The following is a 25,047-nucleotide window of genomic DNA, read 5'->3' as shown; positions in this document are numbered from 1 at the left end:
ATTTATTGGGGTAACACCGCTTAATAAAATTATATAGGTTTCAAGTGTACAATTTAATAATAAGAGAGATTACAAAAGCTATAATCACATCAAATCAAGATTATAAAAGTGTCTACAACTGGCATTGTTTCTGCAAGCAAATCCTAAAAGAAGGAGGTGGAGGCAATACTAATGGTACACAGCTGGGTAGATTCTAAACAGGTGGTGCTAGTGGAAGGGACCGAGCAATTCTCAGCAAAGGCTCACAGGAGAGCACAGACTCACAGAAGGCCAAGACACAAAGCGATGGCCAGTGATCTTAATCTAGTCACTTCATTTTATAGATGATAAATTAGAGTAGCAAAATGACATGCCCAATGACACAGAGGTGGAACTTTGGCAAACTTTTTGCTTGGTACATTTTTTTCTTGCTGTAGGATTATATATTATAGTGCCCAACAATATATTTAAGTAATTTTAGACAATGAGATGTAATACTAAAGACAGTATTATAATGCATATAAAATTATAGTTTTTGCTTTGTAGCCAGAACAAGATGCATTTGAAAAGCATCTCTTTAGCTTACTCCCTATGAGATCTGGCCGCACAGTCATGCATAAAAGAATAAAGTCCTCTAACTCATACAACTTTTCCATTAGTCAACTACTATATTCATTTTTTGCTTTTCATTTTTCTTCTATCTAACCTAGAAATTTTGTTAGATATGCCTACATTCACACACAACCACTCAGTGCATTGCCTGGAGTAGGAAAACAAGAAAGGATGAAGAGCCTTTATCTTTGAGATCATTCTAGCAAATAAAAATTTTTAAAACTAATAAACATGTATTTATGCACCTTTTGGACTGATACATGCAAAGCCATTACAGAACAAAGAAAAAAATACATTGTGCATAATGCTCTTCATAATCCAGCTTCAGTGGGTGATGAAGTATTAAACCACTACACTAGCCTTTTCAAATGACGAAGGAATTGCCAACTACTGGATATCCCAATTATATTTCTTTTAAGAGTTTGTACTATCTTGCCAACACATTTTTAAAGCTCATCTATTACCTAAGAAGAGTTCTGGTTAGTATAAGCTCCATCTTGCAAGAACTTATCAGACATTTTTTAATACTTGCAAATTTGTCTACCTTTACCACTGTGACCACCTTTGTACCTAGAATAACTCCAAATCCTCACCTTGTCAATGGGCTTTTTATTTTTATTAATTATTTGTTTGAGTTAGCATATAATTTATTTAGCAAATGAAAAAACAGGTCAAAAACATTAGCCCCCAAGGCAAGGTTTAGTCTTAAATCCCATTTTTTTTTCATTGCATACATTTTCCTTTTTTTTTTTTTCATTAAGTTTATTGGGGTAACATTGGTTAATACAATTATACAATTTTCAAATGTACATTATCATTTGATATCTGTATACTCTATTGTGTGTTTACCACCCAAAGTCCAGTTTCCTTCAGCTACCATATATTTAATCCCCTTTACCCACTTCGCCCTTCCCCTAAACCCTATATTTGATGCTCTTTACCCTGACTACCTCCCCCTTCCTCCCCCACCCCACTAGTAACCATTATTCTATAGTCCTCTTGTAACCACTAGCCTATAGTCAGTCCATGTCCATGAGTCTCTGTTTGTCCTATTCATTTGTTGCTCTTAGGTTTATATTTCACATATAAGTGATATCATGTGATTTTCAGCTTTTTCTGTCTGGCTTATTTCACTTAGCATGATAACCTGGAGGTCCATCCACGTTGTCTCAAATGGTAGTATTTCATCTCTTTTTACAGCTCAGTAATATTCCATTGTATATATGTACCACAGCTTCTTTAGCCAATCATTTATTGTAGGACACTTCGGTTGTTTCCACGTCCTGGCCACTATGAATAATGCTGCTATGAACATCAGTGTGCAAATATCTTTTTGGATATGGGCTTTCAAGTCTTTGGGGTAAATACCCAGTAGAAGGACTGCTGGAACATATATGGTAGACCAATTCTTAGTTTTCTGAGTAACCTTCATACTGTTTTTCATAGTGGCTGTACCAATTTGCAGTCCCACCAGCAGTGTACAAGGGTTCCCTTATCTTCAATAGGCTTTTTAAAAATAGGAGCACTCCCTAATAGCTGAAAAGAGCTCTTTACACCTTACTTTAAACATAAAACAGCAAGGGAATCGATGAGCCAGAGAAATGTCCTACGCCATCTTTCTGCAAACACCTTCCCTAAGCTTACCAAATTTAACTCCAGCCAAAATTTTACTGCTGAGCAGGTCAATGGTTACTTGCAGATTGGGAGCAGAGGTTGTACTTTAATGTGCAACTTATTGTATGTCAATACCTCAATTAAATTGCTCCCCCCTAAAAAAAAGACAGCTTTATAAGGGAAAGCATTTTACGGCATCATCTTTCTTCTGGCATGGCACAAATCATGATGCCTAGAATTACAAATATAATGTGATGACACATTCCAAGGATGACAGGGCAATAAAACAGATGAAAACTGGGACCCTGACGACATGCTTGGCTTGGGCACCTGGACTACTGACTTGGGGACATTTCATGTTGCTACATGAAGACACTAAAGCTTACTGTTTAGACAGCAGTAGCTGAGTTTCTAACTGTAGCCGGACTCTATTTCTAACAGGGTGGTCTTTGATGGTCTTTTTTATTAAGCCAATAAGATCAGGTCAGACCCATCCACACTAGCTATCTTTAGTTTCTAATCTTAGAATAAAGTCCAAATCCTAGGCTGACAAATCCAAGGATGTGGAGGGCCTGAACTACCGCGGGAGGTAATTTACCAGCCAGACTTTCCTACCTCCAGCCATACTTTGAATTCTTCCGATGAGCCCTCTACACTTTAAGTGTCATACAGTCAAGGTACATGTTGATTTGACATTCTTAGCACCTGGGTAAGAGCCTGGTCAGAAGAGGTACTCAAAGTATACTGCTGAATGAAAGAGCTCATGATATTGCTCATTATGCTTTAAAAACCAATAGATGCTTATTACTTAACCTATACAATATTTGGAGATAAAAAATCTACCCTAAGGCTATTCCAGATTATTCTTTTTCTATATAACCTATAAAAAAATTTTCATTCTTTCATCAAATATCCACATTTCAAAAACAAGATGCAAAGAAAGACTTGAATTATTTCTACAACAGCTACATTTTTTTTCTGAGCATCTCAATTCTACCAGAGTAAGTGAATCACTTTGAGGATGAAGTAGGAATGTAGAACATTTGAAAAACTGGATTCGACTCTGCAGTTAAATTATTTAAAAATGCTTCGTTTTGTCAGTATGAAAAAAGAGAGAAGTGGTGGTGGTGCTGGAGGGTAAATCTAAAATGGGAATAAGATTTACGACTACACCACCAAAATGACACACAGCATCCACAGATGTATAAAGAAAACAAAGGCCTCAGACAATCTGCCCTCTATATGTATCAACATTCATGATGAGTATCTGCACTTGAACTTTCTCTCTGAACTGCTGCCTAATGTGGAAAACTGAAGAACAATTCAAGCATGATCAAGCATGTGTTTCTATGATGCCAAACATCTGGATGGAGATCAGAAAATTCTATAAATATATCCACATATTGCTAAATATCCAGGCATTTAGTGTCGAAGCCAAGACCTGTTATTCGTTTCATTTTCATTTTTCAAATGACATAGGAAGCCTGAAATGTGTTTGTCACATCTTCCTTTGTTCTCCATGTTGCCAGATTTTATACTTATTAGGCACAAAATAAATAGCGTATAATATCCTCTGAGAAGAAATTATACAGAGGGGATCAAATGTAAGGAATCTTGGCTTGTCGTTTTCCAAGGATAACTAGTTTGAGGTGGCATCCACACCAGCCAACAAACTTCCAACCCACCCTCTCCCCTCCCCCTTTGAAGCAGTCTGGGAGACAAGAAGTGGAGTAATGGGCAAAGCAGCCTTGCACTGAGTCCTTCACTCAATTAACTTAATGCCAACCATATGCCAGGGCTGAGCGGGCACTCGGGAAAGCAAGTCCTTACTGCTGAAGGGCATATAGTTTGTAGCATGAAAAATAAAAGGGTAATTGCCATTTTCGATGACTTCTTCATTAGTCAATTCAAGTATCAAGTCTTAGTCCTCATCTTACTTAGTAGCATTTAACACATGTTCAATTCCATCTCCTTAAAACGATTTGCACTTGGCTTTGAGGACACTAAAATGTACTAGGTCTTCCCCACACCTGACTGGCCCTTCCTTCTCAGGCTCCTTTGCTGGCTCTTCTATGTCTCCCAAAACTCGATTTTAAGAGAGTTCTTAGTTCAATCCATGGACGACCACCGTTCTCCATCTACCCTAGCACTGATTTTATCCAGTCTCAACTGTAAACACCATTCTCTATGTTGATGGCTTCCCGAATTTAAACCTCCAGCTCTTCCTCTCCCCTGAATTCCATTGTTGTTATCTAACTGCTGCCTGACATCTCCGCTTGGGTATATGATTGACATCCCAACTAGTACTGGACCCCTTATTTTCCTCCCAAAGCCTGCTCTACCCACAGTCTTCCCCACTCCCATTAATAGTGAATCCATCCAATCAGTTATTAGACCATAAATCATGAGAAATCTATAACTCATCTCTTTCTCTTATACTGCTTCGGGAAATTATGTTGGCCTCACCTTCAAAATACAACCAAAATCTGATGATTTCTCTTACCTCCAATGCCATCGTACTGGTCCATGCTTCCATCACCTCTTGCCTAAATTACTGCAATAGCCTTATATCTCTGATCTCGCTGCGTCCACTTTTGCCATCTATTATCTATTCTCAATTCAGGGGCCAGACAAACTTTTAAATGAAAATCAGGCCCAAAGACACCAAGAGCTCCCCATTTCATTCAGTGTAATGTAACTCAAATCCTTACAGTACTCTGAAGGCACGTCACAATTTGGGTCCCAGAACTTCTGATTCATTTTTTATCACTCCACCCGTTGCTCACTCTGTTCCTCGCATAAACCAGAACTACTCCTCCGTCAGGATCATTTCAAAGGTCATTCCCTCTTCCCTGAATGCCTTTCCCGGATATTTGTCCATCATCTCCTCCAAGTCTTTGTTCCAACCAGGCTAATCTTGACCACCACATATAAAACTGTGTACTTATCCTCCCCTACATACCCCGCTGCCTCACCACTCTTCTTTCATCCTACTCCATTTTTCTCCATAGCATTTTTTTACCTAATGCGATGTACAATTTTCCTTATTTGCTTATCATCCATCTCCCCCACACCCCCCACAAACGTAAGATCCATGAAGGCAGGATGTCTTGTTTTTGGTTTCGTTCACTGCTGTTGATGCTCAATCAATATTTATTATAGGAATAAATAAAAGGGGAAAAATTTGGTTCAACTTATGAAACATTTATATTAGACTAATAATAATATAGCAAATGAATAATATAAAGAACCCTAGCCAACTATGATTATAGTACAATTTTACAGGAAGTGGATTTGCTCATAGAGAAGGTTACAGGAAACCCTCAGAAGTATATGAATAGTCAACGAGGGAAGAAAAAACAATATTTCAAGAAATTTATTAGATTCTATAGTAGATAAAGGTAATTCTCACTTATTATTTTTAACCCAATGCTAACTTTCATGTTTTAAAATATCTAGCTGCCTTCTAGATTTAATCTTGGTCAAAATTATCGTTTTTATACACCATTAGATATATTTTACCACTGGTGAAAAAGAAGGCAGCCAATTTGCAAATTCAAGAAATATTTAGAGAATATAGGTTCTGTATTAAAAAAAAATAAAATTCTACTCACTGAAAGACACAACAAAGAGAGAGCCACCATACAATCTCTGCCAACAAAAGGTTAATGGTCAGATAGCGGTAAGGGGGGGTCAAATATTTGGTGGCGGAAGGAAACTCTGGGTGGTGAACACACAATGTAATATACATATGACATATTATTGAATTGTACACTTGAAACCTATTAAATTTTATTAACCAATGTCACCTCAATAATTTTAATAAATAAAAAACGGTTAATGGCCTAGCTGGAGAAAAATGCAAGCACAAAGCTGTCTACAATATGGAGCGTTGATATGGCCAACAGCAAAGACAAAGTAAAACAAAATCTTACAATAGGGGCTCTCTGTCCTCTCTGTTATTTAGAATTAGCTAGAAAGCTATAAAAAAAGCTTTTTTAAAAAACCATATGTCCTCCCCCCCTCCCTAAATCCTGACTGAATTAATCGGGGGTGCATTCAAGTAAGAAGATTCTCAAGTGAAAATTTAAGGAAACAATTCATTCTGACTAAAGAAAAAGGTTTTACAAAGACAAAGCAAGACATTATAGGGTGACAGCAGAGGATCGGTAAAGACAGAAAAGCAAGAAAGGGCAAAATGCATGAGGAATCCTCTGTGGCTGAAATATATAAAGAGATACAAATGGGAGGAGCAAACAGTGACAGATCATGAATGGCATGCTAAAGAATTTGGGTTTATTTTCAAAGAGTTTTCATCCATTATTACAAGTGGATCTGGATTACTCATTTTAGCATGGTAAGACAGTTTGCAGGATGAATTCAGGTGAAATGTAATAGAAAAGAGGAATTCAACCTAGCCTGTCCTCACCAGTAACTCAAATGTGTCTGAAGTAATGATGGCCCCCTTTTAAACCACCTAAAACTGTATGTGAAGTTACGCCATTGGGATGTTCAAATCTCATTTTTCAAATATGAAATGAAATATAATATTTCCAAAATTGAATTTTCTTTGTAAATGTCTCAAGTTTATGTAATTAAACTTTGTGGAAGTTGATAATCCTGTTTCAGGTGAGAAATGGCATAAATGGCACACTTTTGTTACTGTGTTTTTAAATCAACGGTTAGGAAATTTTACAGTTAGCCCAAAGGCATTCTATAAATATCAGCACAACAAAATCATGTGAAAATTCCAGGTTCTGTAAAAAATGAATTATTTTTTTAATTCATTCAATAGTTTGAACAAGGGCAGAGGGAGAAAAAACATAAAACTACCCACACACTAAAATATCAAACAAGAATAATTTTTAAAAATGACAATTTTAAAAAATGGTTAAAAGTGCAAAAATGTAAAAGCAATTGCAACAAGATTTTTCTTTAGCTTAAGTACTAGCTCTTTTCATTTATTTTGGAGTTAGGACTAAACAAAATTAGAGCAGTCTACCAGAATAGGACTCAAAAAAAAATATTCAGGTAAATCATTCCAAATTTATATTTATTGCATCTCAGTCATGTTTTTTCTTACAACTGAAAGAACAGTACTTCTATCTTAGGAGTATAAACTCCATACGGCCTGCTTGAGTTAACAAGAGCCTTGTAAGTGTTAATAATCCCAATAATTTGAAAATTTCTTCATTATAACATGCAAGTTTATAATTCAGAAATTTAAAATAATTCAGCTTTTTCCACTTGAAGCTGTAACAACTTATTTTTTTCCTGTAGTGCATTCAAAGCATTTATCCACATTTTTCTCATTTCATCCTCACTACAACTCTATGAGGGAAAAGTAGAAAATATCACCACCAGTTTATAAATAAAAAACAAACAAACAAAAAACCTGAAGTTCAAATAAAATGTTGACCCAAAGTTACATTCCAAGCTGTAGAGTTAGTACTGAAACTTGAGTTTTCTTCTCAAATCCAGTGCTGCTTCTCTTCATAGTGTATAAAGATATTTTATCAGATAAATATGGTATGTTTTACCTATTTTAAGACAACCCAATATCAGAGATACTAAAAATGTATGTCTTAGAATGAATATAAATCAATATAATTTTTGATGCTACATAGAGATTTTTCCCCAAGGCACTCAAAAGCATAGGGGAAAAACTGGAAAAGAAAAAAATCGCTAAAAACAAACTTGGAAAAATTTTAGAAGAATGAATATGGAAAAAGACACAAAACTGAAACTTCTGAAATTGCCCATCTCATTTTATGACCATATTTTAACTTATTTTCTGGTTATTACATTCTTTTTATTTTTATTTATTTTCATTTATTTATTTTTTAGGCGAGGCAACCCTTGGCTGACCTCACAGGTTGCAAGGATCATGTCAGTTTATAATCCCTTACTTTTTTATTTTTTACACCTACAGCACCTGTTCTTCCTAGGTGGTCTCCCATCCAAGTACTAACCAGGCCCGACCCTGCTTAGCTTCCAAGATCAGGTGGGATCAGACTTGTTCAGGGTGGCATGGGCATAGACTGGTTCTTACGTTCTTAATTAAAACTATATGTATATATACACACATACATATATCAACAGTGCAATTCCCAAGTCTTTTCTTCTTTGCTTAAGAAGCACAAGGAGATATATTATAAATCTTCAAAATGTTACATATTAGAATATATCACTTATTTCATGTTTCCTAAAATTCCCCACGAATCACTAAGTATAATTTGAAAAAGTTGTTTTTCACTTTGTCAAAATATGTTCAACCAAAATTATTTTAACATAAACTATTAAAGATAAAATAAGCTGTTTTTCCAGAGTAGTTTTAATTTGTATTCTATACTAAAAAGTGTTAAAAACAAACAAACAAAACACACACACATTATTTCTACATTTCCCCAATCCAATCATACCTTCAGTCCCCTGACTTCTGTGACCAGGAAACACTTCCCCTAAATGTTGGTACCTAAAGTCAGTCCCTTCCTTACATATTTAATTGTCCTACTCCATGAATCTCAAGTAGATCCTGTCTTCACAGAGTAAGTATTTGCCTTCGTATGTGTTTATTATTTCCCACAGTTCTCAGCAGAGTGCATCCAGTAGGTGAATGTTTATCCACTGAATACAACTCTTAAGATCATACTTGGAAAGATAGTAAATAAAAAAGAGGCTTCACAAAAGCATATTATTTGAAAGCTCAGTTTCACTGTTATATTCCCAGACTGAGAACAGTGCTTAGCACATAGTAGGCAGTCAATAAATATTTATAGATGAAGAAACTGTTTAGTTTCTTTAAAAGTGGGACATTCTGAATCAAGTCATTCTCTTTCTTATGACACCATGAAGATGTGTGAAGAGTCCCATAACTATCGACTGTTCATATTCACTACACTTAAAAGTTTGCTCACTACTAGAGATCCTATTAAAACGAACAAACCATAAACAACAAAAATTAACTGCTACTTTGGTTAGTGATCAAATGTCCATGATAAGCCTGGTGGACATTCCTTCTGACCTATTTTAGTGAAACGCTTTCTAGACTGATAAGAATTTCTGCTCTAATAACAGGCTCATTAGTAGGCCACTTGAGTATGTAAGACAGTTAGGCTGGTAGAGTCCTAAGTTCCTCAAGAAAATGCATCATCACAAGAGAGATGACGCTTAAGGCAGGCTGTGGCCTTTACTGCTGCTACTCCGATATGCAACCCTGATTTTGGTAAACACTTTAAGACATGACCTCAAACCTAATTGTGCGACTTGGAGCACATTTTAGAGTCAGTAACTCAGGTAGAATTAGAACCTATGAAAGGTGCTCTTGTTCTTGCCTTAAAATGCCTTCCAAGTCTTCCATCTCGACCCCGCCCTAACCACTTTCATTTTTAATCTTAAAATGTTGAGAGATGGGGGTGGGGTGGAAAAAAATGTTGAGAGCAATCAGGAAAAATACAGAATCAAATAATAGCTGTGGAACATTTTCATCATCTATTTAAGACCTGGTCCAACTTTTACTTTGTGTTCATCTCCCATTTAAACTGCTGAAATTATGTTAGCTTGTTCACACTGTGTAAGAACTAATTCATTCAAAGAAATATCCTTTTGTCTAAAAGGTGAAAGGGCTTATAGTCCTGTGAATTTCCAATTAAGTTTTACTGCACAGTTATTAAAACAGCATATACTTTTAAGGTCAAAAATTTAGAATAGAGATAAAAGTCTTAAGATGTTCCTTTAGAATCACCCTTCTCCTTCCTTTCCTGATACAGTCAATACAACTAGAAATGATATACCTTGAAAGCAACAAAACTAGATTTAAAAATAACTTCCTGTTTTAAAAAATATACACATTGCACATTAGCCTATACAGAAAGACCCCTCAGTCATGTAAGTATGCAAGGTAGACCTTCTACTGCGCGTACGCAGACACTATAAGGTTAAGCGTCTGGTATATAGGTGACTAAATCACCAGGGTGGGCCAAAGGACAGGGTACAAAATGGAGAATCTGATGTTCTAAGAAGACTATTTATGCTAATAAAAGGAAATACTTGGAGAGTTGGTGAGCGTTTACTTAATAATCAATGTAATAAGCATGCTTCAAGTTAAGGTAAAGGTGGATTTTGATCTGAAACTTGTGACGATCTCCAATTACAAGGAGCTGTATCACCAGGTGTTCTAGCATTGTTTCCCCCAAGTCTATCATTTGTAACCATGTTGATTAGATTCCTAACTAACCAAAAAAAAAGCATACTTTATTCTAGTTTCTGTCTTGCCTTCGAAGCTGTTCACATACAAAGGATCAGTAATGGTAAAGTTCACATACAAAGGATCAGTAATGGTAAAGTGACCCAGCCTCTCTCTCCCATTGGTAACCACAAGGCAGCCTCTCCATTCCAAAGATGTAACCTAAGCTTGCACAGATGGCCGAGCTAGCAGGGGCGCTGGGTTTGTTTTCAGGGTGGGTGTTGAAAAACTCCAGGTGTATTTATAGAAGGGAGCAAGACTATATGATGGAGAAATAATGACATTAGAGGGGAGTTTTTTCCGTCTGGTAGAGCCTGTGGAAGGATCTGGATTTTACAGCCAGAGACCATCTACTCCTGACTCGTCCGCTACCAGTTATGTAAATTTATTAAGACCCTTCTTGGTCTGTTTGGTCTGTTATCTTATGAATAAAATTTAGACAATGCCCCTTGTCTCAGATGGTTGCCAGTGTGACGAATGAAAATCACCTATGTAAAACCTGGGACGTGGTAGGCAATCAATAAAGGGCAACCTGCTTTCCCATTCTCTGGTTCACCCAGAATAGCGCCTTAAAATCACAAAGACAAGACTGCAACGTTAAAACTAAAAGGCCCACGTTGGTTGGCAGGGAAAGAAAAGACTTGGGTGGAGGCTCGCGTATTTACTGGAAGATTTTGCTTAAAATGGAGTTAGGATATTGATAAGAGGCGGGGAGACATATGGGAAAGACATACAGTATGAACAAAGCTAGCCAAAAAAAAAAAAAAAAAGACATCCCTTTATGTAAGCACGAAACAAACTTCGGAAGGTGCGGATATCCTGTGAACCTCCTCTGTGGCCTCAATTAAAATCACAGGAGCACGTAGAGCTAACCTAGATGTACACGGTCCACATGCCTCCTTGTCGGTTTCAGATCACCACGTTATTTTGCAAAACGGTCTTCAATCCCGAGGCGGCTCTCCCGCCTCCAAACCCGTCCCAGATGGGTTTGGGAGTTGCAGAAGAGAAAAGTGGGATGGTCTGGTCAAATAACTGAAAAACAAGGCGGTGGGTGAGGGGGCGGGGTAGAGCAATGTGGCCGAGACGCGGCCAGCGAGCCAGAAAGACGGCAGCTTCACAATGAAGGAAGGGAAGAGACTGCGACAAGCGCCGGCTCCAGGTCGCCAGTGGGGACAGATGGCGAGGCCCGGGGCGCGCACAGCGTGGGAAGACGCGAAGGGGGCGCGGGATGAAGTGAGAGGGTCGCTGGCCAGGCAGGGAAGCCAAGGAGCACCGGAGCAGGTGCAAAGCCCCCGGGCGGGCGGGAACGGGCTCGGGATACTCACGGTGTAGAGCAGGTTGAGCGCGCAGAGGCAGTTTTTGGAACACGCAAAGCCCCCGCAAACCATCTTGGAGCCTGTAGTTTCCGACAACTGCAGGTAAATGTGGCTCCAACGGACCCTCCCAGACAGCCTTCTTTGTCCTTGCCTTCGGGGCCTGGCCGAGGCGAGACAGTAGCGCGGACACCGGCGGGGGGTCGGGAGCCTGGACAGCTATGCGCGCCGCGCCCGCTGCGGCTCCTGCTCGCTCGGGAACCTGCGGTAGCTGCAGCTGGAGCCCGAGCCCCGCCCAGCACCAACGCCTCGCCCCGCGCGCTGATTGGCCGCCAGCAGGGAACAAAGGTAGAAATATGCAAATAAATGCGCTCAGCCAGTCGGGATCCGGGAGGGGCGGGGCGGCCCTGGGGCGAGGGGAAGGGAGCCGGAGGCCAGAGCGTGTGACTCGGCCTCGCTGTCGTTTCCTTGGGAGCAGGTGAGGAGAAGAGGGTGGGGCCCGGCGGAGATCCGCGCTGGCCGGGAGAAACGTGACAGCACTTCCCAGTTCTCGACCCCGGCGGATGACGTGGCACCATTTTGAATAAGATTTTAAAATTAAACCTGTCCTTGTTTGAGTAAAGGAAGGAAGGAAGGCATAAATGAAGCGGTAAAGGGATGTCAAAGATTTAAAAGAGAGAATGAAGTGCAAAAAAAAAATGAAAGGAAAGTAATAAGTGAAAGAATAAAGAGTAAAAGGAGAGAATGAAATCTCCACTTCTCTCAGAAAATGGGTAACGTCGTTGTGGCTCTCGTCAGGTCAGATTTATCCTACAGGGGTTTGCAAAATATTAATAAACTATGAATACGTGCATACAAAAGAAAGATTATTTTTGACTTTTAATACTGATTTCCAATAAACTTTTTTTCCACATAACTGTGAAAATTTTTAAGTGACACAATCTTCACCTTAGTCAATTCATCATCACTTTGAGTGTCTATTGTAGAAATGCATCTTGCACCCTCAGATTCCTGACCTGTAAATTGAAATGTTAGTGTGTCATTAGTGTACTTTTTGCACAATACTTGGCACAGGGTAAGTGCTCAATAAATGTTAGGTAGTATTAGTAGATCTAACAGTTTTTGAATACCTACTGTATTCCAGGCACTAGGATAAACCAATAGGTTTGGTTATTTCCTAGTACCTTCTACCAAAAAAAGGTTCTTACAGACGCATTTTCAGATACTTACATGAAACCTAAGAATTCATGTAAGTGTTGAGTAAATTATATGATAACAAATACTAAATATATGTTTAATAAAACTTACAGCTGAAAAAAATAATTTATCTCCTTGGAATTCTCTGCTTCCTCATCTAACCTCTCCTTACCACCCAAAGCCCCCACCGCATCAAGAAGGCTCCATTAATTCATTGGTTTTTGTATTCCACATTAAATTAACTTTTTGTATACACCAAGAAATAGTCCAAAATTCAATCTAGAAAGTGGCCCTCTAGCCCATTTGAAAAGCCAGAGGCTTACCAGAGAAGATGTATTAGCAAGGAGATCGCTTCTTCCTGTTCCCATTGCTGGATGTCGCCAACACTCCCGCCACTTCAACATTAGTCAACCAACTATGGCAACTCTCTTTTTGCTTTCTTCATAATATTCTCTGCCATCTCCCTGTGGGTTTAATCTCTTTCTTTTTCTCAGAGAAATGCCACCTTATCGGTCAGGGATTTGACAGGAAGAAAATGGTTCATTCAAATAGCATAATTGAGAAGAGTTTAATAAAGTTCCTACTTTCAAAAGTGTGGACAAGTTTAAAGGAACCCAACAATGATGGTGAAGCAGCTCAGACCCAGCAACAGCGGGCACTTGTGAATTCCCTTAAGTCTGGAGAGCAGTTACAGAAGCCAGGGACAAGCTATAGTTGTAGGAGAGCTCTCTGATAGAAGTTGTGGCCTTTAATATAGAAAACTGAGAAACTACTGAAAATTGAGGGGGGAAAATGAACATAAAGGATTTCTCTTTAGAATTGGGATGTAGAACTTTACAAAAGACATTAGTTCACACCAACTAGTTAAGGAACTAGGTGAGCTACAAAAATCACAGCTTTTTAAAAAACCTTTAAGAGAACTGAGGCTCCAAAGACATCTAAAGAAACTAAAACCTAGGAAATAATAAGACATTCTTAGAAAGAAAAATTCCATAGTTGCTTTTATCTCTTGTGGATTGACTGTAGAAGGAAGACTGCTATAGAGAGGGATAAAGAGAAACTAGTTGATCATTTAATCATCTCAATGCTTGTGTGTAGTAGTGTGGCACATTATAATCCAAATGTTGCTAGTTCAAAGTTCATGTGCCCAAAGCTTCAAAAAGTCAAAACTAAAAATGTCAGAGTTTAGGGAAAAGTTTATCGATCAAGAAGGTGCCAACTGAGAAGATGAGAGCCCTAGTGGTACCTCAAATCTATCTTAAGAAATCAGAGTTCAGATTTCTCTTATGTCAAGGGAAGGGGAAATTGGAGAGGACACAGGTGATTGACCCCACAGACATCTGGGGGGTGGGGGGACAGCCTTGCTTGTTGATGTGAATCCAGTCACAAGGTTCTTTGATAAACAATTCATACCCCCTTATCTCCTCAAGATGCAAGCAGAATTCTTCTAATGATTAGCATGTGTCTATATGCAAGATAAAGCAGAAACTATTGGCTTGAAGGCCATGGGAATAAACCAGGCTTAAACAAGATGGAGTCAGAGAGACCAAGCATTTCACTCTGTTACACAAGGAGCCCCAGCCACAGGGTGAGTTTAGAACTACTTGCTAGCTCTAACTCACGGGTCTTCCCTTAGTATAGACGTTATAAGCCCCAACGGCTGTGGTCAGACTAAAGTGGTTCCTCCCAAACTATATCAAGGCACACAGGCCTTTCTCAAGTATAAAACAGTAGTTAAAACTGGAGTCAGGACAGGAAAGATAAGAAAAATCCCTACAAAGCGATCCGGGTCTTTGCCTAATCTGGGTCTTATCCAAGGTAATGGCTGCCAAAGGTAAGGAAGTAGCAGAAAAAAAAAAAATCTCTCCATGGCATACTGAAAGAGCCCTCCATGGCTGGGATAAAACAACATGATAGAGATGTCATGGGACATGACTGAAAGCCAAAGACATACTAGAGATCAAAGAATATTCCCCAGCAAGTAAAAGGTAACAGCCAGGTTATAAAAGCACAGAAATCTCCCAAGACCCAGAAAGATGGTGGCTGAGCAATAAAGCACAGTGATCTCTAAGCACGCCTCTTCCCTTAGAAGAAGAGCCTTGATAGTACCCTCAAAAATATTTGAAACCAATGCTGAATTGAATCTAACTAAACTGGTAATAAATCTGACCTGGTACAACTACAGTTTAGACTGACTTAGGCACCTACAGTAACAGACTGACAGAATAAAGTGTCTACTGTTTTCTCTGGATAAATATTCTTTGTTTCAGTCTCCATTTTTTAATATACCATCTGACACATATCAAAAAATTATGAAAGACTTGGATGACCAAGAAAATATATAGTCAAAAGAAAAAATGGTCAATAGAAGCAGAATCAGAGATGATCCAAATGTTAGAATTATCAGACAAGTCCTGAAAACACAACATGATAAATATGTGAAATGATTTATTGGAAAGTATGTAGGAAAGTATGGAAATTTTAGCATAAAGATAAAAATTATTAGAAAAATAAAGCAATGAGAAATACAGAGATTTTTTTAAAAATGATTTCTACAGACTGGACACGATGAAAGAAAAAGGTGAATTTTAGAATAGATCAATAGCAATTGTTCAAACCCAAACACAAAGATAAAGAGAGTGAAAAAAATGGATTAGAGCATCTGATATCTGTGGGATAAAATCAAGTAGTGTGGGTGACTGGGAGTTCCAGAATGAAAAGAGAAAGAAAACGGGGCAGAAGAAATATGTAAAGAAATAACAGTAAGGAATTTTCTAAAGTTAGTGAGAAATATCACTCACAAATCCAAGAACACTCACCTCTTCCATTCTCTACTGATCCAAGGAAGAGAAGCCTGCCCAAACTCAAGGTGAGGGGAGACACCACCTTTCCATGGGAGAGTTACAAGCCACAGTGAGGAAGAACACATAGGATGTGAGATATTGCACCTTCAGAAAATAAAATCTACGACAGGCAATGTCCCTTTTTCATATCATGCCTCCATATTTCCTCTTTGCTGACAAATTGGCTTTTTTTTTAATGTGAGAAAAAAAAGAATAGAACATTTGACTCTAGTTCTCAGTTACATAGAGATTAAGCTAAGAAACTGTATTTTGTTAAGTGGATTTATTTATACAATAAATCTGTCTTTGTTCATAAAAACAATAGAATGGATAATTGAAATTTATTTTTAAAATTGGGTCTTCTAAGTAAACTGTTTTTTTAACCATTTTTAGATAGGAATAACAAAGACATTCTAAATCTAATCAGTTTACATATAATTTCTTAGTCCCGGAATAAATCTTTAACATGAAATAAATTTCTAACAATTTAGAAGATTGCTATAGTCATTTCTCCTTCTTTATTTTAAAGATTCTTTCAAGCCAAGGCAAACAGAATCTTTGTGCATTACTCCAGGTCTTCTGAGAAGCAAATATCAAGACTTTCTTAGATGTGCAAAGGATTAATTGAGAGAGACATCTGTGGGGGCAAATAGGAAAGGAGCTAGGAGAGATAAAACGTAATTCGCAAATTAGGGTCTGACCTCTGTGAAGGGGAGTGGGAAGGAAGGAAAGGGGAAAAGGAGGAAGCGTGAGAGGGAGGGAGAATGGAAGGTCTTAGATTGCAGTAGGGTTTGAAGAAAATTTGACAAGGTCAGCAAGGCATCTGAGCCAAAGCCAGATATCAGAGAAATCTGACACACCTCTTTGTGATGAGCCTTCGTTAGTATCCCTGCTCCACTCAGCCCCTGGCTGGAAACATCTGTACAAACGCAATGGTGGATGTCAGAGTGTGACATTAGGGGTGGCTTCGATCACATTCCCCACAACAGATCTGAGGGGAGTGTTTTCTTGAAAAATAATTCTAACTAAACTTTTCCTTTATGCCCTAAAAACGTTGCATTTCTGTAGTTGCATTTCAAGCCATCTTTTACTTTTTCAGTCCTCATCATTTTATCAGGGAAGGAAATTATCTAACGTCATCTGTGTTATCCATTTCAGATGTTAACAATCTTTATTTAAAAGCTTTTCATGGCTTAGGTTTAGCTCGGTGTTAGCTTAAAATTTTTTAATTTTTTTTTTTTATCATTTGAGTTTAAGGTCAACATTTCCTTTTTAATAATTCAATACAAGGACTTGATTTTGTTCAATAAATATTAGGCAAAATTATTCCCAAGCCATTGTACCTCACTGCCAAAAGATTTTTCTAGACTTCTCAGAAATACGAATATGAAATTAGATAAGCATAAAATTGTTCATGCACAATTTATAGTCACATAAAATATCAGTGATATAGCAAATTTTAAATTGCTTCACCTGCAATACACCTTGCTATAGCCAAAACCCAGCATATTTCTTTAGCCAATAAAGTATTATTATGAAATAAATTAAATGCCAGTTTTAGAAATGTCTGTCAGTGATTTTAACTAAAGTTGATTCAGTTAAATGGTTTTTAATAACAAATAGATTTTTTTTGTTGTTGTTATAAAATTTTTCTGTCCATTATTCTTCAGATACTCTTCTGTCTCCTGGGCAGGTAAAAGAACTGTAGAAGCTTTCCTTTGCGATGATTTGCAATCTTTTGGATTCAATGAATCATGGGAAGGGTGTTTCTTAGCCAAGAATAAGACAAAAAAGCTGATCAATAAGCCACCTCTCTCTTTCCAAGTCCATCTCTTGCTCTGTTTTCTCCGTGTTATCCTTTTTGATGTTTTGCCAAACTTTAGCAATTAAACGCCACACTTTCTTCCCTCCTACGGTAATATTCAGTCTCCCTTTTGCTATGCAGGATGTTTCACTATTCATGCCAAAGAACGTCAGATCATAATTCAATTATCTTCCAATTACAAATTTAACTTGAAGTATTTTCTTGCTTTTACCAGCTTTTTTCCCCCCTGCATATGATGCCAACAGGATTAAAACATATAAATATATATGACTGCTTTGTCATATGATATGGCATTCAAATCTCAGTTCTAGATTTCTGTGACTATTTTTAGTGGCATATTCAGCTATTACACTATTATGTACAATTACAGGGCCTAACAGGCAAATCCAGCTTGATGGCCTGACAAATCTAACTTGATCACTGATCAGCTGACTTTAATGAGGGGGGACAATCAGCTTTAACAGCCTCTTTCTCCACATCCTCCCCTTCAATTTTTCTTTATTCACTGTATTAACAATGTACAAATGAGATTACAAGTTAACGTGAATTGATGATATATTTAATGTTACATCACATCTAGAAACACTTTCTGGAAATCTACCTTATTTTGAGTCTGAGGCCTAAATCTGTTTTACATACTGAGTATTATAAATCGTTATGTGTTGTATTAATTTAGTTCCATGGCTACTTCAGTAAATACATTGTTTTTTTGGTATCTGAAAGCTAATAATACTGCCTTAATTAATCCAAGTATGTCAGCATGAATAGGGAAAGGCACAATTAGAGTGGTCAACTAAGTTTATTTAAATAAGTTGTCATTATGTTTGAGAAAATGGAAGAAAACCTAGAATTTAAAAGGGTGACTATGTGTTCTTAAATTTTATAAAAACATATCTTTCTGCCTCTTCCCTATAAAGAGTTTATGAGTTCTAAAAGCGAGATTGATAGAGTCTAGTGCAACTCTTGGTGCACTGGAAATCATTCAATTTGGAAACAACTCAGATATCCATCAATACAGAAATGGATCACTAAATCATGGTAACATGTTGTATGATGGAAATCTATTCTAAGTCAAAAAGTGAACAAAATAAACCTCAATAAATGAATGTATTTTACAAACGAGGAGCTGAGTAAAAGAAACCAGAAATACAAAAATGTATACTGTAGGATTCCATTTATATAAAACACAAAAACAATTTTAATGACTATTTAGCGATGAAAGTTAAAGCGTAAAACTACAAATGAAAGTGAGGGATTAGTAACCATAAAGGTCAAGATAGACATGAATGTAGGGAGGTGCGTGTGGAAATGGTGACTGGGAAAGGGTGAGAGGGGGACTTCTGGGGTGTTGATAGTGTTCCTGAATAATCACACTGTGATTAGCCTATAAAAGAGTTGAGGGAGGGGATATAAATCTATAGCCTGAAGTACCTGTAATTTAAGATTTTTATATTGTATAAACAATGTTATTACATTTAAAAAATAGTAAAATCATCTGTATTTTTCAAACTTATTTTCTTGTACAATTTTTTCTTTAGAACGGTAACTATTTATTAGGGAATGTGGCTGATAAGGTGATTCTTTTGCTTGCACTGATGATGGCAATGACAGAAGAACAGAGATGATGGGTGAAGTCCTGACAGGTCTGAGTAAAAGGTACATAAGCATCTGATAAGTTTGCATTTGAAAAGATATTTTTGACGGTACTATGATAACATTGTTGTTTTTCATGATTCTTTTTGTTCAGTGATGTCATCCAGAGTCATTCATTCTCTAAGTAGATCTATGAGTGTTAATTATTCAGACTGCTTAACCTTCAAAATGTTCCTTTGATCATGCCCCCTCCTTTGATTTTTTTCATTTGTAGTATTTTGTTGTCTTTTTTTGACCTAGGCAGTAGGGAAGAGCAAGACCCTAGGTATAAGGATAATATAGTCAAAAGGAATGGTCTGTGAAGAAGTGAAGTTAATCATCAGTTAAGTGATGTGAGTACTAAAATTCACAAAAACAATATAAAATTTGAAGACTGAATGAAAATTTGATTTTAGCTTATTTCTCATCTTAGCCTGTAATTCTTAATCTTGGTCGCTCATAAGAATCATCCAAGGTAGTTTTTTAAAATACTAATTTCTTGGCCTCACTCCTGCATATTTTGACTCTGTTGCTTTAGAGTGGGTTCTGAACATATTAAACACACACAAACACCTCCCTCCAGATAATTTTAATGATAATCCAGAACTAAGTATCTCTGCCCTAAGTAATTTGCTGGTCTCCCATTGTATTAAATACTATCTACCCGATCAGCTCTCTTCTGATTTACACACTGGTAACTTCATGTAATTTCATGTGCTGTTTTACTTTCAACTTAAACTCTTGATTTTTACACTCACTTTCCCAAAATCCAACTTCGTTCTTCTTCAGTGTTCTCCTCCTCCCAGATATGCCCATCACTGCAATTAAACATCATCGCCATTGACTCATGTGAAAAACCTCCTGACACCTCAGGTACCTGACACAGTCCTCACATTCGTTCATTAAAATCTGGCGATTTAACTGTTAGAAAATCTGTCCACTTATCTTTCTTTCTACTGCCTTCACAGTGCCCAGTCCTCCCTAAGAGGGTCTCTGAACCAGCTCTCCTTCTTCCATTTTTATTCTCGGGCAATTCACGCTCTACATAAACTTGTTTATGACACACTCTTGCTGAAGAGCTTTCGAGGTCTTTCTTAGATTGTTGGTTACCAAAGTCTAGGGGGAGGTGGGGCGGCAGGGGAACAGGCAGATGTTGGTGAAAGGGTACAGACTTCCAGCTATAAAATTAACATGTTCTTGGGATCTAATGTACAGAATGGTGATTGTAGCTAAAAATACTGTATTATATACATGAACGTTGCTAAGAGAATAGATCTTAAATGTTCTCACCACAAAAAAAAGAAATGGCAATTATGTAAAAGGATGGAGGTGTTAGCTAATGCTATGGTGATAATCATTTTGCAATATATAAATGTATCAAATCAATGTTACACACTTTAAAATTATGCGATATTATATGTCAATTATAACTCAATAAAGCTGAAGGAAAAAAAAGAAAAGTTTTTCTTTTGCTCTAAGGATGAAATCTAATTTGTTTCATTGGACCTCCTAGGTGGGGGCCTCCTCGGCAGTCTTGCTTCCCGCTCTCCTCCCCTCGTTTACCGGGCTTCCAAGTCTTCACTGACCTTTTTTCTTGTTTTGTTTCTAGGCCACAGCAAATCTCTGGTCTCCTGAGGGGACTTCATACAGGATCATTGTTCATTCTGTGTGAACTGTCCATCTTCACATCATTTCCCTCCCAACTCACTCCCCACCCCAGCTTCTCACACCACTGCCATGTCATTTCAGCCTGACTAAATTATACATACCCTTTAGTTCTCACGTTACATATGACCCTCATTCTAAATTAGGTCCACTACATAATTGCTGTAAAACACTGTATTGTTCCTTCAAAGCATTTTCAGTAATTGCAATTAAACATTTATTTGTGTATTTATGTATTTTTCTTTCCTGGTAGAATGTAAGTTCCACAAAGTCACAGCCTAGGTCTGTCTTATTAGTGCAAAATGCCCACCATGTTTCACAGTGTGGGTGTCGTAGTCCTCAAACACTAAATACTTGTGGAACGAATGATTGCAACAGGAGCTTCCTCTTTTCATGGGATTCTCTTGACTCTGGGAGATTGATGAACACTCATGAGGCCCTGCTTGGCCCTCCCAAGAGAAGCCGAGGATGAGGAAATCAAGATTATAGGAAACTTATATCTAACTGGGTAGGTATAGCACTGGGATTTCCTAATAATCTGTGGCCTTTGACCCAGTCGGTGTTTGATAGGTTGTCTTCCTCCATGAAGGGTGCTCTTGCTTTGCCAAAGGATTCTGGTTGGTTGCTGTTGTGGCGTTATTCTAAAGCAGAGGTCTGGCATGCAGGATGTGATGCAGATCATGGGACATGAGCATTGGGGGAGACACAACAGCTTAGAATACCACCTGGGTCACCCACTGACACCAGTCAAACCGTAGATTTCCAATCACTAACATCTGGTCCAGGAAACGTCAATAAACCTCTCTTCATGAGGAGCCCTACCATCCAGAATCATCTTTTCTTTCACCACATAGATATTTTTAAAGTTCCTTCAGTATTATATTAGCTACTTAATTAAAGTTTCTATTTAATTTGAATAGTTGAATCATTTTTGCCTCAGAGGCTACTCACAAAAATATAAACTGCTTCTGCTGGTCTTATTCTGGCCCAAGAATATATGCCAGATTTTAAAATCATCAAAGAGCAATCCACTCTTTTTTTGGGGGGCGGAGGGGGGCGGACGTGCAATCATCCAGTCATCTAAGTACCCATCACAAAACAATCTAGTTTTTATGGCAATTAGTCCAAAAAAAAAAAGTAAGATCCTAGTGCCTAGAACTATGAAGAAGGACAACATAGGCATAATGTCCTATATTCCTGCGATAGGAACTATAATAATAAAGGGAGGCTTGGGGAACATTTGTAGAACATTAATTATTGTGGTAAAACATTAGATAAAGAAGAGTAGAATGTTTCAAAATAGTTGATGGGGGGAAACAACAGATCTTAAACAGAACATAATATTAAAGAACTTTATATTAAAATGACATATTCTGTTGTATCAGTCATAATAAATAACAATTTATACTTAAAAAACACATTTAGTTTCATTTTATATAATTCTTAATAGAGGAAAAAATTAAAGAACAGATCCTAATTAAGAGTCTAAGAATCCACAAAAAAATGAGTTTAAAATTTTCCTTTAGTTGTCTACTCAAGAAAAAAAATCTCACTGAGATAATATATTTCAATATATTTTAGTATAATCACATACTTCAAAGAGCCAGCCTTAACTTTTGGAGGTGGTAAATTCCAAGGATAATTTCCACTTCTAAGTTTGTTATTAAAGTAATTATAGACTTGTAAATTAAACTTATTAGAATTTGTATTTTGAATTTCATTCATTTTCTTTGAGTGGGGTATAGCGTTCATTTAAGTACCCATTCCTAGAAATCATACTTGTTATCTGTAAAAATTTGGATAAGTGACTCAGTTTTGCTAAGTTAATCATTAGCCATAAATCGGATTAATAATAATTCTATCCTACAGATTAATAATAGCTCTACTCTGCCCTTTTGTTTTAAAGATAAAAAGAAAATTGATTATTTAGCCTTAGGGAATTACATATAATTACTGAAATAACAATCGTATTTGCCTAGTCACATTTACAGAAGCCTGTGCACTGATTTGAGTACTATGTGTTTTAATTTGGCAAATGTTTAAATTAGTTCTGAATGTGGCAAGATTCCCAGGATTGAAGCATTTTAGAACACAGTATTACACTGCATATTTAATAGTATTTATTATTTGTGTGTCTCCAAAGGCAATTTATGATCAATTTTAGAATGCTCACAAATTTGACATTTAATCATAATTATCTCAAATATTTTAAAAAAATTATTTTTATGTTTGCTTGCTTTCAGACAACCAGCAGAGCTGTTTGTGCTTTATATTCAACTTGTAGTCCCATATGCGTTGTCTAATCTATTAGTTGGTGCCTAAGTCAGCTCAGGCTGCTATAACAAAATATAATGAACTGAGTGGCTTAAAAAATAGACATTTATTTTTCACCAGTTTGGAGGATGGGAAGCCCAAGATTGGGGTGTCACCCTGGTTGGGCTCTGGTGAGAACTCTCTTGCTGGCTTGCAGAGTCCTTCTCACTGTGACCTAAAAGGGCAGAGAAGGCCAGCAAGTTCTTGGTGTCTCTTTCTAAAAGGACACTAATCTCGTCATGGAGACCTTACCCTAAACCTAATGACCTCTGCTAAGGCCTACTTCCAAAAACCATCACATTGGAAGTTAGGATTTCCACATATGAATTTGGGGGGCCACAAACAGCTAGGGCCGTCCTGACAAAGGACCACTAACTGGGTGGCTTCGAATATAGAAATTTATTATCTCAGTCTCACAGAGACTGGAAGTCTAAAATAATTGTGTCAATAGGGCTGGTTCCTGCTGGGAGCTGTGCAAGAGAGTCTGTTCCATGTCACTCTTTCAGCTTCCGGTGGTTTGCTGGCAACTGTTGATGTTCCTTGGCTTCTGCTGGATCACCCCGATCTCTGCCCTCACCTTCACACAGCTTTTCCCCTCTTCTTGTCTCTCTGTGATCAATTTCCCCTTTTCATAAAGCCACCAGTCATGTTGGATTAGGAGCCCATCCTACTCCAGAATGACCTCATCTTAACTAATTATATCTGCAATGATCTTATTTCCAGATAAGGTCACGTTAGTGGTATTGAGGTTTTAAGACACCAGCATACAAATTTGAAGGGGATACAATTCAATTCATGACTTTAATATCTACAAAACTTAGATAAAAATATGAAACATTATTTAGCTCTCAAACATTTATAGGCTATATTATTTTTTCCCATTAATATAAAGTATTATTTAATATATTACACGGTCTATGTTTTCTACTTGATATCTTCTCTTCTATGAGAAATATTGGCAATATTGAAATAAAATTCCAAGCTTGCTGGACAGAAAGGAACATATATTTACAGAAAGAAACAGAATCCTAAATGTCATCTGAGAACACTTAGCCAAATCAAATTAGCAATTTGCTCAGTTTCCTGGTACGGGACTTGCAGTGTTTAAAAGTGGTTTTTAAATTAGCTATTAAAAAGCATTTAATTTTGCATAAAGCAGCTTTCACTACGGAGCCTTAATTAAAAGTCGCTATTTAATTATTGATGTACCGCTCGGGGTATTCAAATGATTTAGAAAGAACTAACAAGTAACATTCTGCAGATTTGGGCCCACTGGCACACAACAATTCAAGGTAAATTCAAAATACTATTTGGCTTTATTTCTTTCGTTTTTGTATCCATTAGTCTTTAGAGAAAGCTGCCAGGTAATCCCATCTCTGATGAGATCAAAAGCCAAGAATATGCTGGAAGTATTCTGTACATTCACTTAAAGGTCCAGAAAAATTGGAAACTCTAAAAGTTTTACCAGCTTGCGGGAGAACCATTAGATTGATAACACAGATTTTTAAGAGCTAAGTAATAATCACACCAAAAGAAAGAAGACTTTGTTATATAATGCAATAGGACATCTGCAACTCCTTGGGGACCAGGCAGGTTCTGGGGATGCTGGAGGCCTTTATCTTGTGCCTCTCAGCCCTGTGTGGTTGCCTCATGGGCTCCTGAAGCAAGGGGACTTTAAGGGCATGCCTGTGGCCCCCCAAAATGATGAGTAAAATGAATGTCATGGGTATTCACTGCTTGTCCCTGATACCTTGAGCAAAGAAGGAAAGAAATTCTGAAATGCTACAACATGAATGAACCTTGAGGATA

At 37.4% G+C, this 25,047-nt stretch overlaps 1 protein-coding gene and 1 pseudogene across 1 annotated transcript in view; both read right to left on the bottom strand.

The window, feature by feature from the left end:
* Positions 1–12,030, bottom strand: part of TSPAN13 (tetraspanin 13) — a 30,290-nt gene extending 18,260 nt beyond the window's left edge. The window contains exon 1 of the mRNA XM_016139465.2: positions 11,776–12,030. Coding sequence (XP_015994951.1) covers positions 11,776–11,838 — 63 coding nt within the window. The 5' untranslated portion in view covers positions 11,839–12,030. The remainder of the gene's footprint in view (positions 1–11,775) is intronic.
* On the bottom strand, positions 8,129–8,247 carry LOC118611030 (annotated as a pseudogene).
* Positions 12,031–25,047: the final 13,017 nt, after the last annotated feature.

This window comes from Rousettus aegyptiacus, unplaced genomic scaffold, assembly GCF_014176215.1.
Source record: "Rousettus aegyptiacus isolate mRouAeg1 unplaced genomic scaffold, mRouAeg1.p scaffold_m13_p_13, whole genome shotgun sequence".
NCBI classification, from domain to species: Eukaryota; Metazoa; Chordata; class Mammalia; order Chiroptera; family Pteropodidae; genus Rousettus; species Rousettus aegyptiacus.
Note: the sequence above shows the minus strand (reverse complement) of the source record. Positions and strands in the feature narration are given on the sequence as shown.